This window comes from Somniosus microcephalus, chromosome 21 (assembly GCF_052327205.1).
Source record: "Somniosus microcephalus isolate GS21.2 chromosome 21, FLI_Smic_1.0, whole genome shotgun sequence".
NCBI lineage: Eukaryota > Metazoa > Chordata > Chondrichthyes > Squaliformes > Somniosidae > Somniosus > Somniosus microcephalus.
The window spans coordinates 6,912,587-6,929,291 of NC_141007.1; the positions used below are offsets into that span (position 1 = coordinate 6,912,587).

At 49.0% G+C, this 16,705-nt stretch overlaps 1 protein-coding gene and 1 non-coding gene across 7 annotated transcripts in view; one reads left to right on the forward strand and one right to left on the reverse strand.

Moving 5' to 3' along the window:
- Positions 1-8,347, forward strand: part of tmem260 (transmembrane protein 260) — an 84,798-nt gene extending 76,451 nt beyond the window's left edge. For 3 of the 6 annotated variants that reach the window (XM_085963221.1, XM_085963222.1, XM_085963223.1), the window contains 3 exons: positions 1,224-1,277; positions 4,861-4,951; positions 5,106-8,347. In XM_085963221.1, the coding sequence (XP_085819347.1) occupies positions 1,224-1,277; positions 4,861-4,951; positions 5,106-5,348 (388 nt within the window). In that variant the 3' untranslated portion in view covers positions 5,349-8,347. Of the gene's footprint in view, positions 1-1,223; positions 1,326-4,860; positions 4,952-5,105 lie in introns of those variants that run through there. The other 3 variants (XR_015073024.1, XR_015073026.1, XM_085963224.1) reach the window with 2 other exon arrangements.
- Positions 8,348-12,471: 4,124 nt separating this feature from the next.
- LOC147102573 (small Cajal body-specific RNA 2) lies at positions 12,472-12,807 on the reverse strand. Its single transcript, XR_015073190.1, has one exon.
- Positions 12,808-16,705: the final 3,898 nt, after the last annotated feature.

The window sequence follows — 16,705 nt, forward strand, 5'->3', positions numbered from 1 at the left end:
TATAGATCTTGCATCATACATTATAAAGATCTTCAAAATATTCTTTCCACCGCTTGCTCCTTGCCTGTTTGTCCTCAATTATCTGACCATTTTGGTCTTTCACTGTAGTAAGTTTGTAAGATTCACTTGGTTTTCTTATCTTCTGATACAGCCCCTGTGATTCATTTCCTTTGGCTGAATCTCTGCTTCTTTGCACTGGTTCCTTATCAAGTTGTTCTTGTCTCTCTTGGTTTTTAGATTTATTTCTCTGGCTAACTGTTGTATTCGGTCCTCACTGAGATCTGGTTTGATGCTCACCTTAAGTTTTCTTTCTTTTTCAATCAACTCCAGAACTTCCGTTATCCATTATTTTCTTAGTGCTGTTTTTGATACCCAATACCTGTTCTGCAGTTCTTGATGGGGTTCTCCGTCCATATCTTCAGTTATTGCAGGTGTGAGGTTCCTCTCTACAACATCTACTTGTTTCTGGTGTCAGGTTCTTTCAATTTGTCCAGGGCCCAGATTTTGTTTGAAATGCTTTTTCAGCAGCTCTAGTTCTCAACCTCCCCAGGGCCAAAACGAAGTGATGGTCAGAGCCGATATTGGCCACAAAGGACCTGCCCGACAGAACACTGGACCTCTACCGTCTGTTTACAGTGAATATTGAATAGTACAGCACAGAAGGAGGCCATTCGGCCCATCGAGTCTGTGCCAGCTCTTTCACAGAGCAATCCAGTCAGTCCCACTCCCCGCTCTTTCCCCAGATCCCGGCAATTTTTTCTCCAAGTATTTATCCAATTCCCAAATATATCCAGATTATGATCAAATCGATCATATTTCTTGTCTGCCCATTGGGTGACAACAAATCAATTTTTGTGGTTTTCTTTATTAGAAAAGTATGTTCGCTGTCATCAGATTGTTACTGAGGCAGAAAAAAAGTAATCGTTGACCTCACCAAATCTAAACTTTCCTCCCACACGTTCCAGTTAGATCCCACTTTCACATTGAAGTCTCCCATTATCAGCAACATGTATTGGAGCTGCTTCTGTTACTGTTTGGAGGTCTTTATGGGAGTTAACTATCTCTCCAGCTGCTGATGTTGCGCGAGGACTGGGGACGGTGTGAGGCGCGAGACAAGGTGTGAGGCGCGAGACAAGGTGTGAGGCGCGAGACGGGCAGACTGAGGACCAGGGCGAGGGGGGGGCAATGCTGGAGTGTGAACAGACTTTTCTCTCTTTTTTCAGGTTTGATCAAGTTTCGTGGGAAGCTGTAGCGAATGAAGAGATGTGGCAAGCAAGGTAACCCAGCAACTCCCAGACACAGGGAATGTTAATAAATGATTCTTTGTAAGTGTTGTCCCCACTCTCTCACTTTCTCTCTCACTTTCTCTCTCACTCACTCTTGCTCTCTCTGCCTCTCCCTGCCCCTCGCTTCCCCCCCCGCCTCGCTTCCCCCCCCGCCTCGTATTGAATGGCGGAGCAGGCTAAAGGGAATGTATGGCCTACTCCTGCTCTTAGTGACAGTGAGAGAGAGAACATAAGAACTATCAGTCCTCGCTCTCTTGCTGTGTGTGTCCCTACAAAATAGCTCACCCTCTGACCAACCATACGGGCACAGAAGCTCCGCCGGTCTTTATACCGATACCAGTCTCTCCGTGCTTGCAGACGTCACATTTTGTTGCCAATGCTATGAGCTGCTGACCTTCACTCCCATCTTCAGCCGGCAACTTTGCTCCAAATCGCAAAGTTCCCCGACTAAACATTTCAATTCTGCAGACCCCAGATGTTTTTTTTTTTACAATGATTAGACTTTGTGGCCTCAGTGACAGCTGCCAGGCCACTTGAACCTGCTGGTTTAGTAGCAGAGTAATACTGTGCTGCTGCTGCTATAAACCAGCAGATCCTCCAACACCATGGGAGGTGAGCTACTAATGGAAACACAGGTTTGTCAGCGTCCTGAATCCGTAGGAGACAGAGTAGGGATAATGGGTACCTACTCAAATTGGAAGGAAGTGACTAGTGATGTCCCACAAGAATCTCTGCTGAGGCCTCAACTATTCACTGTATTTATTAATGACTTGGATAACACAATAGAGAGCCATATATCCAAGTTTGCTGATACAAAGATTGGTGGTATAGTAAGTATAGTGTAGACGGGAGCATAAAATTACAGAGACATTGATCAAATTAAGTGAGTGGGTGAAACTGTGGCAGATGGATTTCAACGCAGGTAAGTATGACGTCATCCATTTTGAACCAAAAAAGGAGAGATCGGAGTATTATTTAAATGGTGAAAAGTAGGAACAGTGGCGGTCCAAAGAGATTTAGGGGTCCATGTACACATCAGTAAAATGTAGTAGCCAGGTACAAAAATAATCAAAAGGCTAATGTTGGGCTTTGTAACTAGAGGGCTAGAATATAAAGGGAAGGAAGTTTTGGTACAGCTGTACAGAGCCCTGGTTAGACCACACCTGGAGCACGGTGTACAGTTCTGGGCACCGCACCGTAGAAAGGATATACCGACCTTGGAAGGAGTGCAGTGCAGATTCACCAGAATGTTACCAGGGTCCAAGGGTTAGATTATGAAGAAAGTTTACATAAACTAGACTTGTATTCCCCTGGAATACAGAATGTTAAGGGGTGATTTGATTGAGGATTTTGAAAGGAATTGATAGGGTGGATAGAATTTTTTTCCGCTGGTGGAGTCTAGGACAGTGGGACATAATCTTAAAATCAGAGCCAGGCCATTCAGCAGCGAGTTCGGAAACACTTCTTCTCACAAAGGCTGGTAGAAGTGTGGAACTCTCTCCCACAAAAAGCAGTTGCCTTCCTGGTGTCAGGGTCAAGGATGTCACTGAGCGGCTGCAGAACATTGCTAGTTGTGACGGGGGGGGCGGGGGGGAAGGGGTGGTGCAGAGGCTGAACAGCCAGAGGTTGTGGTCCATATCTGTATTAACGACATGGGTAGAAAGAGGGATGAGGTCCTGCAGGCAGATTTTAGGGAGCTAGGAAAGCGATTAAAAAGCAGGACCTCAAAGGTAGTAATCTCCCGGATTACTCCCGGTGCCACGAGCTAGTGAGTATAGAAATAGAGGATAGAACAGATGAATGTGTGGCCGTAGAGATGGTGCAGGAGGGAGGGCTTTAGATTCCTGGGACATTGGGACCAGTTCTGGGGGAGGTTGAGACCTGTACAGGCCGGATGGGTTGCACCTCATCAGAGTCAGGACCAAAGTCTGTGGGGGTGGTGGTGGTGTTGGGTGGGGGTTGCTCGTGCTGTTGGAGAGGGTTTAAACTAATTTGGCAGGGGGATGGGCACCAGGATGTAGTATTAGAAGGAAGAAACAATGTGCACAAAGGATTGGGAGAGACAGATAGCACTAGAGTAAGAAATAGTACGGTATTAGGTGGTCAGCCTAAGAGAGAATACAAGAAGGTCTAAGATAGGTCTAAGTGTGGTAAATAAGGTGGTGAGCTGCAGGCGCAAATAGCCACTTGGGAATATGATGTTGTGGTGATAACGGAGACCTGGCTCAAAAAAGGGCAAGATTGGATACTAAATATTCCAGGATATAAGGCATTCAGGAAAGATAAAGAAGGAAAGAAAGGAGGTGGGGTGGCAGCATTGATTAAGGAGAATGTTACAGTGCTGGGGAGAGAGGATGTCCTGGAGGGGTCAAGGACAGAATCTATTTGGTTTGAGTTAAGAGAGAGTGGAATTCTCTGCCACACAGGGCAGTTGAGGCCAATTCATTAAATATATTCAAGAAGGAGTTAGATATATTTCTTAAGGCTAAAGGGATCAAGGGCAATGGGGAGAAAGCAGGGACAGGGTACTGAATTTGGATGATCAGCCATGATCTCATTAAATGGTGGAGCAGGCTCGAGGGGCTGAATGGCCTACTCCTGCTTCTGTGTTTCTATGAAACAATAGAGGTGCCATTACACTACTAGGTGTATTCTATAGACCAGTAGGAAGGATATAGAGGAGCAAATTTGCAGGGAAGTTACAGAGGTACAAGAACTATAGAGTAGTGATAACGGGGGACTTCAACTATCCTAATATAGACTGGGATAGTATTAGTGTAAAGGGCAGAGAGGGGGAAGAATTTTTGAAGTGTGTTCAGGAGAACTTTATTGATCAGTACGTTTCTGGCCCAACGAGGAAGGAGGCATTGCTGGTTCTGGGGAATGAGGTGGGGCAAGTGTCAGTAGGGGAACGTTTAGGGGAGTGATCACAGTATCATAAGGGTTAGATAAGCTAATTAGAGGAAGGCCAATTTCAGTGGGTTGAGAACGGGTAAATTGGAATCTAAGATTGGCAGGCAAAATTGTAATCGAACAATGGGCTGCCTTTAAAGAGGAGATGGTTCGAGTATAGTCGAGGTACATTCCCACGAGGGGGAAAAGGTAGGGCAACCAAAGTCAGAGCTCTGTCGTCTTGAAGTCTATCACCATCCTCCTCACTGTTCACTATAATTCCAAGGAGATTTGATGGAGGTGTTCAAAATCATGAGGGGTCTGGACAGAGTGTTGAGAACCAGAGGACACAGATTTAAGGCGATTGTCAGAAGAACCAAAGGCGACATGAGGGAAAACTTTTTTACGCAGCGAGTGGTTAGGATCTGGAATGCGCTGCCTGAAAGGGTGGTGGAGGCAGATTCAGTCGTGGCTTTCAAAAGGGAGTTGGATAAGTACCTGAAGGAAAAAAATTTTGCATGGCTGTGGGAAAAGGGCGGGGGAGTGGGATTAGCTGAAGTGTCTTGCAGAGAGCTGGCATGGGTTCGAAGGGCCGAATGGCCTCCTTCTGTGCTCAATTAATTTCTATAACAATTTATCAGTTATTGTTTACTGCAGGTCACCTTTTGGTTGGGTTTTGCAGGATGAAGACCCCTTTCTTCTTATTTGAGTTGGCGGAGAGACCAGCCCAGGCAGAGCCAGTGAAGGTGCAGCTCTATACGTCCGCCTACCAGGTGAGACCCCTGTGTTCTTGCCCGTCGCCCACTTTCAACTGCCGAAGATTGGTGTTTGTTTAGCCTCTGTCATGTGTCATTACCCACCTGACTGCCTACGATTCAGATTGCTGTTTTTAGTCTAATCTTAATCTTTATACTTTTGCTTTCTCAGTTATATCAGGAGCTGGTCACCGCAGAGAAACATCCAGTTAATTGGCACAAAAACTACGCTATAGTCTGTGAGAGGATGCTGCGGCTTTCTGCACCGGCTTCTGCTGGTGTTGACCCAGAACTACTCCTGTCAGAAACCATCAAACATTTCTCTCTCTACGTGACCAAAGCACCAGATGATCCTCAGAAAAACGCCATTATCCAGGTCATCAGACACCTGAAGGGGGAGCGAGAGAGCGAGTAGAGGATGAAGGAAGCATTCAGATAACGCACTAATGGGACAGTGCACACGATAGTGACCGAGAAGAGATTTGTTTGATTTCATTCCTGAAGCAACCTGCTCAGAATTTAGTAACCACTCACATGATCTGCTGACTCACTCAATGAGTTAGTCTAGTTAATAGTTGTACGTATGTGGCTGAGTGGCACCTGTATTTTGAGAGTAGAGTGGATGATCTCTTCACAATGAATGGTTTGATATCCCGGGACAGCGGGGGAGAATTTCACACATTGATTCACGCTGTACTGGCCAGTCCTGTAAAGTCCAAAGGTTTTACTGAGATGGTAAAATGTATCCATAATCTTTTGTTGGTGTCTGTGACTGACCCAGTAGATGTGTTTGTTGAAAAGAACGACACTGTTCTGAGCTCATATTGTATGGATCACTCCGGGATAGAGGGAGTTTAATTCTGGAGGATGGTGTGGCAGAGATATTAAATATTTTGCGTCAGTTTTTACAAATTATGAATTAAAGGTAGGTTCACCAAGAGGATATGGATCAATGGTTAGAGGTAACTGTAGAAAATGATTTGTTTCTGAAACGTTATCTGAACTCGGGATAAATCGGTCACTGGGTCCCGAGGGCTGCACTCTGGGCTGTTGTAGGAAGTCCGAGAGAAGAGGCTCTGGCTGCAAACTGTGCCCTGGAACTGGAGTGGCTCAAGTCGCCCCTCTGTTCAAGAAGGGAGAGGAGGACAAACCAGGGAATTTGCGATCAGTTAGTCTAATGCCAATTGTAGGCAAACTTTGAATCTGTAATTCAAGATATTACTGAACATTTACAAATGCATGGATTAATCGAGGACAGCCAGCATAGATTTGTTAAAGGCAGGTCATATCGACAAATGTAATGTTTTTTGAAGTTGTTAACGGGATAGATGAGTTGGCATTGTATACATGGATTTCAGGAGGCATTGTGTAAAGAACTTGTTTTTCTACAGCGCCTTTCACAACCTCAGGGCGCCCTAAAGCACTTTGAAATGTCGTCACCGTTTTGGCAGCAAGGTGGCACCATCAGCAATGTGATCATGATCAGATAATCGGTTTTAAAATTGTTGGTTGAAAATAAATGTGGCCAGGACACTGGGAGAACTCCCGCTCTTCGAAATCGTGCCATGGGATCTTTTACATCACCGGAAAGGGCCGAGGGGGCCTCGGTTTAACGTCTCACCCCTCCAACACTCTCTACTGCGATGAAGTGTCAACCTGGATTAATGTGCTCAAGTCTCGAGTGGGCCTGCTCCCATGACCATCTGATTCACAGGCGAGAGAGCTGATGCTTTAAAGGTGGCTTGTTAGAAAATTCAGGTGTATGGCACAAGAGGAAATGTGGTAGCAGGGCTAGAAGGTTGGTTGACGGGCAAGAAATGAGAGTTGGGGTAAATGGGTGTTGGACTGAAATGATTTAAAGCTAATGGAATGCTGGCCTTTTGTATTCTAGTCCTCTAGATATAGGAGGTAGAAGTTATGCTGCAGCTACACAAAGCTCTGGTTAGACCACACCTGGAGCACTGGGAGCAGTTCTGGGCACCACACCTTAGGAAGGATAGATTGGCCTTGGAGGGAGTGCAGCGGAGGTTTACCAGAATGATACCCGGACTGCAAGGTTTAAGTTACGAGGAGAGATTACACAAATTAGGGTTGTATTCCCTAGAATTTAGAAAGTTAAGGGGTGATCTGATGGAAGTTTTCAAGATATTATGGGGAACTGATAGGGTAGATAGTGAGAAACTATTTCTGCTGGTTGGGGATTCTAGGACTAAGGGGCAGAGTCTAAAATTAGCCAGACCTTTCAGGAGTGAAATTAGGAAACACTTCTACACACAAAGGGTGGTAGAAGTTTGGAACTCTCTTCCGCAAACGGCAATTGATACATCAGTTGTTAATTTTAAATCGGAGATTGATTGCTTTTTGTTAACCAAAGGTATTAAGGGATATGGGCCAAAGGTGGGTATATGGAGTTAGGTCACAGATCAGCCTTAATCTCATTGAATGGTAGAACAGGCTGGAGGGGCTCACTGGCCTACTCCTGCTCCTATCATGTACCACAGGGGTTCACTGTTGCATCTACTTCTGGACTTGGGTAGAATTAGTCTACAACACAGAAACAGGCCGTTCAGTGTCGGTGTTTATGCTCCACACGACCTCCTCCCATCTCAGCATATCCTTCGATTCCTTTCTCCCTCACATTTCTTCCATCTTTATCTAGCTTCTCCTTAAATGCATCTATGCTATTCACCTCAGCTACTTCTTGTGCTTGCGAGTTCCACATTACTCTGGGTAAATAAGTTTCTCCTGATTTCCCTATTTGATTTATTAGTGACTACCTTATATTTATGGCCCCAATTCTGGTCTTCCCTCAAAGTGGAAACATCTCTACATTTACCCTATCAAACCCTTTCATAATCTTATAAAGACCTCTGTCAGGTCACCACTCGGTCTTATTTCTAGAGAAAAGAGCCCCAGCCTTCAATCTTGATAGTTGTAACTCAGTTCAGGTATTATTTTAGTAAATCTTTTTTGAACCTTCTCCAGTGCCTCTATATCCTTATATATAATATGGAGACCAGAACTATTCACTGAACTCCAAGTGTGGTTGGACCACGGTCCTATACAAGTTTAACAGAACTTCTCTGCTTTTCAATTCTATCCCTCTAGAAATGAACCCGTGACTTGTAACCTGCATCACTACTTTTAGTGATCTGTGCCCCTTGACAGGCTGGTTGGGCTGAATGTTGTAACTTCTGTGTAGATGATGGCAGTGTTACCTTGCTGCACGACAGCCGCCAGCTGGAGAACACAAGGGAAGGTGCTGTGCCCAACAAATTATTGCTGTGTGGTTTCTGATAGGAGGGTGTCAGCGATTGGGGTCCTGGGATTTACTCTGCACATGCAGGACTATTTCAATAACCTGTAAACTTTGGCAGTTTAAAAAAAATTAATAAAATGGAGAAATTCTAGTTATTTAATTTGATATTAAGTTTTACATGAAATTGATCCTACTTATCCTGGCATAAAATCTGCATTGGGTGAATCGGATACTTTTGGGCACCAACGGTAGGCATCAAACACTCCCAGGGCAGGTACAGCATGGGTTAGATACAGAGTAAAGCTCCCTCTACACTGTCTCATCAAACACTCCCAGGGCAGGTACAGCACGGGTTAGATACAGAGTGAAGCTCCCTCTACACTGTCCCATCAAACACTCCCAGGGCAGGTACAGCACGGGTTAGATACAGAGTAAAGCTCCCTCTACACTGTCCCATCAAACACTCCCAGGGCAGGTACAGCACGGGTTAGATACAGAGTAAAGTTCCTTCTACACTGTCCCATCAAACACTCCCAGGGCAGGTACAGCACGGGTTAGATACAGAGTAAAGCTCCCTCTACACTGTCCCATCAAACACTCCCAGGGCAGGTACAGCACGGGTTAGATACAGAGTAAAGCTCCCTCTACACTGTCCCATCAAACACTCCCAGGGCAGGTACAGCACGGGTTAGATACAGAGTAAAGCTCCCTCTACACTATCTCATCAAACACTCCCAGGGCAGGTACAGCACGGGTTAGATACAGAGTGAAGCTCCCTCTACACTGTCCCATCAAACACTCCCAGGGCTGGTACAGCACGGGTTAGATAGAGTAAAGCTCCCTCTACACTGTCCCCATCAAACACTCCCAGGGCAGGTACAGCACGGGTTAGATAGAGTAAAGCTCCCTCTACACTGTCCCCATCAAACACTCCCAGGGCAGGTACAGCACGGGTTACATACAGGGTAAAGTTCCTTCTACACTCTCCCAGGATGTTAAGCAGAAGCAGGGAGCTAGCCATTATCCCAGGTTTAGAAAAGCACACAACACTGCAGTAATGCCATACTCCCATTTCCCAGTCTAATGCCTCAAGACAACTGTTAGCAAACTTTGTGCTCTTGTACAGACATGTATTGTACATCAGATTGGTCATGTGCAAGCTACTGTGGCCAAGGATTCTCAATTCCTAATTTCTATTAGGAATTGTGGATTCCATTTATTTTTAGATGCAGTCAACCTCTGCTTCCCCAGTAACCCAGTGAGGAAAGGACTGACTGATGCAATAACGAGTTCGGTCATATTGATACCGATGCTTGACTGGTTGCATAAACTCCGCTTGCATTCTGTTGAGTATAGAAGATTAAGGGGTGAACTTGGTGTTTAAAATGTCCAGCGCGGATGTTAGGCTCGATATGGAGAAACTATTTCCTCTGGTGGGGGCCATAATAAAATGAGCTTGGCCATTCAGAAGCAAAATCAGTGAACACTTTCACAGGACGGGGAGTGGGAAGCTGGAAAACTCTCCCCCAAAAGGCGCTGGATCGGTTGGAGCTTTGAAGATGGAGATCGATAGATTTTTTGTCGGGTAACAGTAGCAAAGGATGGGGAGCAATGGCGGGTAAATGAAGTTGGTGAAGCAGTTTTGAGTGGCTCAATCGCCTACACTTCCTAATACTCCTCTGTCCCCCAAGTGAATCCTTGTTCTGCGCTAACGGAGCTGAGCCAATTACACAAGTAGCCTGAACACCCTGGGCTCGTCTGTGCTCCTGCTCAGTATCCTGTGACCCCTGCAGGAAAGTGGTCGAATTCAGGATCAGGCTGGACCATGATGTCCTCCATGGTCAAATAGCTGCTGATAGGCTCTGGGACATAGCTGGAATTGAACCTGTGCAAATGGTGGTGTCTTCAGAACTGTAAACTGGGCAATTATGCTTTTTCCTACTGTGTTTAGGGTCTAAGCAGATGTAGGCTATATATGCTTTAAACAAGGGGCCAGGGTTATAAAAGCAAATCTAACATGTCTTTGGGTTTTTTTTTCTTGTGTTCACTCCAGTGAATTGATTTCATCTCCCTATACCTGCCTTGGGCTATGCAGCAGGCCCTAGAGGTTGAACACACAGCCACTGTATCATGTACAGCATCAATCTCCACAATTTCAAACAAAACCACGATGCTGTTCCTATGCTAACCCTTTGAAATGGTCACTTGTATTATGGAGCCGCCGAGTATCTTTCTACCCCCTGCTGGCCTCAGATTCGCTGCATTTGAGTTAACAGAATAGCTTAAACTCCATTGAGATAAAATCAGACACAAAGCTGTATGTGTGAATTACATCAGAGCTCAGCCGTTCAGTGTCCCAACCACTGAATGATGTGATCGCCAGAATAAATACCGACTGTTAGGAGGCAAATGAAATGGCTCTGGACGCGAGATATTGTTTAATTTAAGCCACAGAAGGGTATGAATCTGCTAATCTTTGCACATACTGTAACTCCAGGAGAGAAAAAAATACAAAGACAAATGTTATATTTTAGTCACACTTCAAAATGGTATGTCGGAGACTTGGGCCGGGAATTCCTGAGCTGCTCCGGCGTAAGTGCGGCGGAAAGCCCAGTGGAGCTGATCTGCTCACTAAATCAATCAATCAATAGCCTCAGCGGTCAGAGCGAGGGCCAGGCCCACGGTTTATGGAGTCAGACACGGTGAGCCCGAGCGAGGCAGTCCGCTCAATGAGGAACAAATACTCCCCGCCCCGAGATTAGCGAGCTGCTAACACGGGGAAAGGATGAAAGGCCCCGACCGACGGGACTGAGCCGCCCAGAGCAGCCGCAATGTGTTCTCAGGGGCGCCACCCGCCGGGACTGGACTCGACTCCACCCCCGGGACTGCTGCTCCGGGCCAGGCCCGAGAGAGCCGCACCCCAGCCCGGCATCAGTGCCTGCACCCGCCGCCCCAGCTCTCCCCCCGCCCCAGCTCTCCCCCCGGGCCCGGCCCCGCCCTCCCCCGGCTCCGGCTGTCTCCCTCCCCCCGGGCCCCGCCCGAGCTCTCCCCCCGGGCTCAGGCCCCGAGCGCTCTCCCCCCCTCCTCAGGCTCTCTCTCCCTCCCCCCCCCCTCAGGCTCTCTCTCCCTCCCCCCCTCCTCAGGCTCTCTCCCCCCCCCTCAGGCTCTCTCTCCCTCCCTCCCCCCCCCTCCTCAGGCTCTCTCTCCCTCCCCCCCCCCTCAGGCTCTCCCTCCCTCCCCCCCCCTCCTCAGGCTCTCTCTCCCTCCCCCCCTCCTCAGGCTCTCTCTCCCTCCCCCCCTCCTCAGGCTCTCTCCCCCTCCCCCTCCTCAGGCTCTCTCCCCCTCCCCCTCCTCCTCAGGCTCTCTCTCTCCCCCTCCCCCTCCTCAGGCTCTCTCTCCCCCCTCCTCAGGCTCTCTCTCCCTCCCCCCCTCCTCAGGCTCTCTCTCCCTCCCCCCCCTCCTCAGGCTCTCTCTCCCTCCCCCCCTCCTCAGGCTCTCTCCCCCTCCCCCTCCTCAGGCTCTCTCCCCCTCCCCCTCCTCAGGCTCTCTCTCCCCCTCCCCCTCCTCAGGCTCTCTCTCCCCCTCCCCCTCCTCAGGCTCTCTCTCCCCCTCCCCCTCCTCAGGCTCTCCCTCCCCCTCCTCAGGCTCTCTCTCCCTCCCCCTCCTCAGGCTCTCTCTCCCTCCCCCTCCTCAGGCTCTCTCTCCCTCCCCCTCCTCAGGCTCTCTCTCCCTCCCCCTCCTCAGGCTCTCTCTCCCTCCCCCTCCTCAGGCTCTCTCTCCCTCCCCCTCCTCAGGCTCTCTCTCTCTCCCCCTCCTCAGGCTCTCTCCCCCTCCCCCTCCTCAGGCTCTCTCTCCCCCCTCCTCAGGCTCTCTCTCCCTCCCCCCCTCCTCAGGCTCTCTCTCCCTCCCCCCCTCCTCAGGCTCTCTCTCCCTCCCCCCCTCCTCAGGCTCTCTCTCCCTCCCCCCCTCCTCAGGCTCTCTCCCCCTCCCCCTCCTCAGGCTCTCTCCCCCTCCCCCTCCTCAGGCTCTCTCTCCCCCTCCCCCTCCTCAGGCTCTCCCTCCCCCTCCTCAGGCTCTCTCCCCCTCCCCCTCCTCAGGCTCTCTCTCCCCCTCCCCCTCCTCAGGCTCTCTCTCCCCCTCCCCCTCCTCAGGCTCTCCCTCCCCCTCCTCAGGCTCTCTCTCCCCCCCTCCTCAGGCTCTCTCTCCCTCCCCCTCCTCAGGCTCTCTCTCTCCCCCTCCTCAGGCTCTCTCTCTCCCTCCCTCCGGGCCCGGCTGAAGTGCGGATCAGAATCGCCTCGGTACTCAGTGGCCGGGGTTCCCCCGCGGCCTCATCTATCTGATCGGTTCATCACCTCCGCTCAGCCCGGGCCTTTCCCGCCGCCTCGCCCATCGCCAGAAGCTCGCGCGCGGATTCTCATCACCTCGAGCCGGGGCCCGGGACGCGCCCGGCCGATCAAATAAGATCAGTGTGTAGGAGGAGCGGGGCGGCGCACTCACCCGCTCACACACCCGCCTCTCACTCACTCACTCACGCACACACTTTCTTTCTCTCTCTCTCTCTCTCTCTCACACACACACATTCTCCCACTTCCACTCTCCGCCGCCGCTCTCACTGAGCACGCTGACGCCGCTCGCCCTCCTTTTATAGCTTCCCACTGACGACGAGTTGCCAGTGGCGGAAAGAGTCGCCCATTGGTCTGCCTTACCGGACCTCCCAGCAGCAGCGCTCCCCGCGGTGCTTGGAGGACCATAGAAACATCAGGAGTAGGCCATTCGGCCCCTTGAGCCTGCTCCACCATTCAATGAGATCATGGCTGATCATCCAAATTCAGTACCCTGTCCCTGCCTTCTCCCCATATCCCTTGATCCCTTTAGCCTCAAGAAATATATCCAACTCCTTCTTGAATATATTTAATGAATTGGCCTCTACTGCCTTCTGTGGGAGAGAATTCCACAGGTTCACCACTCTCTGGTTGAAGAAATTTCTCCTCATCTCTGTCCTAAATGGCTTACCCCTTATCCTTAGACTGTGACCCCTGGTTCTGGACTCCCCGACCATCGGGAACATCCTTCCTGCATCTAGTCTGTCCAGGCCTGTCAGAATTTTATAAGTTTCAATGAGATCCCATCTCATTCTTCTAAACTCTAGCGAGTATAAGCCCAATCGACCCAATCTCTCCTCATACGTCAGCTGCGTCGAGGTCGTCACGACCCATAAAAATATCAGGACATACCCCAACCAGAAACCCTGGATGAACGGAGAGGTCCGCTCACTGTTGAAAGCACGCGACGCAGCATTTAAATCTGGCGACGCGGCGGCTTACAGTGCAGCTAGGACCAACCTAAAAAAGGGTATCAGGACTGCCAAAAGGAAACAGACACTGCGGATAGAGGATCACTTCCGCAACAACTCGGACCCCCGGCGCATGTGGCAAGGCATCCAGTCCATCACTGACTACAAGGGCAAAAACACCAGTCCCCCGGTTAGCGATGCCTCCCTTCCGGAGGAGCTTAACAACTTCTACGCTCACTTCGACAGGGACAACAGGGAGCCGGCTACCAAAGCCTTGCCACCCCCGGAAGACCAGGTGCTCACTCTGTCGACCTCCGACGTAAGGGGTGTTCTACGCGGAGTGAACACACGAAAGGCTGCTGGACTGGATAGCATCCCTGGACGGGTACTCAATGAATGTGCTGATCAGCTGGCTGATGTCTTCACCGCCATCTTCAATCTGTCATTGGCCCAGGCAGTAGTCCCTACATGCTTCAAGACCGCTACCATTATTCCTGTGCCAAAACAAACGGCTGTGACATGCCTGAACGACTATTGACCTGTCGCACTCACACCCATCATAATGAAGTGTTTCGAGAGACTGGTCTTAGCTCACATCAAAGCCAGTGTTCCCGCCTCTCTTGACCAACACCAGTTTGCCTATCGTGCAAACAGATCAACGGAGGATGCAATCACAACTGCTCTACACTCGGCACTGAATCACTTAGATGGTAAGGAGACCTACATCAGAATGCTGTTCATAGACTACAGCTCAGCATTCAACACTATCGTCCCCAACAAGCTGGCCACCAAACTCCAAACTCTTGGCCTGAACACTTCCCTCTGCAACTGGACCCTGGACTTCCTAACAAACAGACCCCAGTCTGTCAAATTAGGTAACCACACCTCCCCCCTCCGACCCTGAACACGGGGGCCCCACAAGGATGTGTGCTGAGCCCCCTCCTCTACTCCCTCTTCACCCACGACTGTGTGGCTGTTAATGGTTCCAACACCATCATCAAGTTTGCGGATGACACCACGGTAGTAGGCCAGATCACCAACAACGATGAGTCAGCCTACAGGGAGGAGGTCCAGCATCTCGTGAAGTCGTGCGCCGATAACAACCTGACCCTTAACACCAAGAAAACAAAAGAAATCATTGTGGACTTCAGGAAGTCCAAAGGCAGAAGTCACACCCCCATCCACATCAATGGGGCTGTGGTGGAAAGGGTGGACAGCTTTAAGTTCCTCGGAGTCCACATCACGGAAGACCTCTCCTGGTCCCTCAACACCTCCTCTCTGGTGAAGAAGGCCCAGCAGTGCCTATATTTCCTAAGGAGGCTGAAGGGATGTAATCTGTCACCCCGATCCTCTCTAACTTTTACCGCTGCACTATAGAGAGCATCCTGACGAACTGTATCACAGTATGGTATGGCAGCTGTAGCTACTATGACCGGAAAGCCCTGCAGCGGGTAGTCAAAACTGCCCAACGCATTACCGGCACCTGGCTACCGACCATAGAGCACATATACCAGAAACGCTGTCTACGGAGGTCACGGTCCATCATCAAAGACCCTACCCACCCCAGCCACAGTCTGTTCGCCCTCCTACCATCTGGGAGACGCTACAGATGCATTCGCACCCGTACGACCAGATTTAGGAACAGCTTCTTTCCCAGGGCTGTCATCCTACTGAACTCCACAAATAAACTCTAAAGCCTGCACATCTGCCAATGCACTTTATTATAGTTATATTTATGTTAATATACTATAAGCCAAATGTATGTTGAATGTTTAAATGTCTTAATCCAAATGTACACTCTCGGGAGCCGCAAGCCTACATTTCGTTGTACTGCACTTGTGCACTAACAATGACAATAAAAGTTGATTTGATTTGATTTTGATTTGATTCCTGCCATCCCAAGTATCAGTCTGGTGAATCTTCGCTGCACTCCCTCCGTGGCAGGAACATCCTTCCTCAGATAAGGCGACCAAAACTGCACACATCTTTAATCAGATCTGCAGTAAAACCTTTCCTGGACTCCATTTCCCTTGTAATTTAAAACAAAATTGAAGGAGGGTAATTGAAGATGGGAATTTCTTTTTATTGAGAAACCTGGATACCAGCAAGTTAAAAAGACAAAGTGATTAACATTAAGCTTGGGTTTACATGGAGGGGGAAAGTGAAGGAGCCCACAGCTCCAAACGCAGGGCGAGAATTAGTCACAGTGGAGGGTATCATTAGTCTTGATTCCAACTGACTGACAATGCAGGGGAGTGCGTCGAATGGAGCAGAGAACATAGCAGCAGGAGTAGACCATTCACCCCATCAAGCCTGTTCCCCCATTCAGTGAGATCATGGCTGATCTGTGTCTTAACTCCATCCTCCAGCCTTGGCTCCATAATCTTTTATACCCTTGTCTAGCAAAAATCTATTGATCTCAGATTTAGAATGATTAATTGAGCTGGCATCTACCACCCTTTGTGTGAAGAAGTGTTTCTGAACTTCTCTCCTGAATGGCCTGACTCTGATTTTAAGTTTTTGTCCCCCTGTCCTAGACTCCACCAGCAGAAAAAGTTCCTCTGTATCTACCCTCTCAATTCCTTTCAAAATCCTAAAAACCTCAATCAAATCGCCCCTTACCTTTTACATTCCAGGGAATACAAGCCTAGTTTATGTAATCTCTCCTCATAATCTAACCCTTGAAGCCCTGGTAACATTCTGGTGAATCTGTGCTGCTCTCCTTCCAAGGTCAATATATCCTTTCTGAGGTGCGGTGCCCAGAAATGTACACAGTGCTCCAGGTGTGGTCTAACCAGGGCTTTTGTATAGCTGTAGCAAAGCCCTGAGTCTCTGAGTCAGAAGGTCGTGGGTTGGCGTCCCACTCGAGAGACCTGAGCACAGAATCTAGGCTGATGCTCCACTGCAGTACTGAGGGAGTGCTGCACTGTCGGAAGTGCCGTCTTTCAAATGAGACAATAAACCAAGGCCCCGTCTGCCATCTCAGGCGTACGTAAAAGATCCCGTGGTGCTATTTTGAAGAAGAGCAGGAGAGTTCTCCCCGGTGTCTTGGCTTTTATTTATTCTTTTACTAGCACCTAAAAACAGATTATCTGGCCATTATCACATTGCTAATTATGGGAGCTTGCTGTGTGCAAATTTGGCTGCCAGGTTTCCTACATTACAACAGTGGCTAAACTTTAAAAAATGGCTGTAAAGCGCTTTGTGACATCCTGAGGTT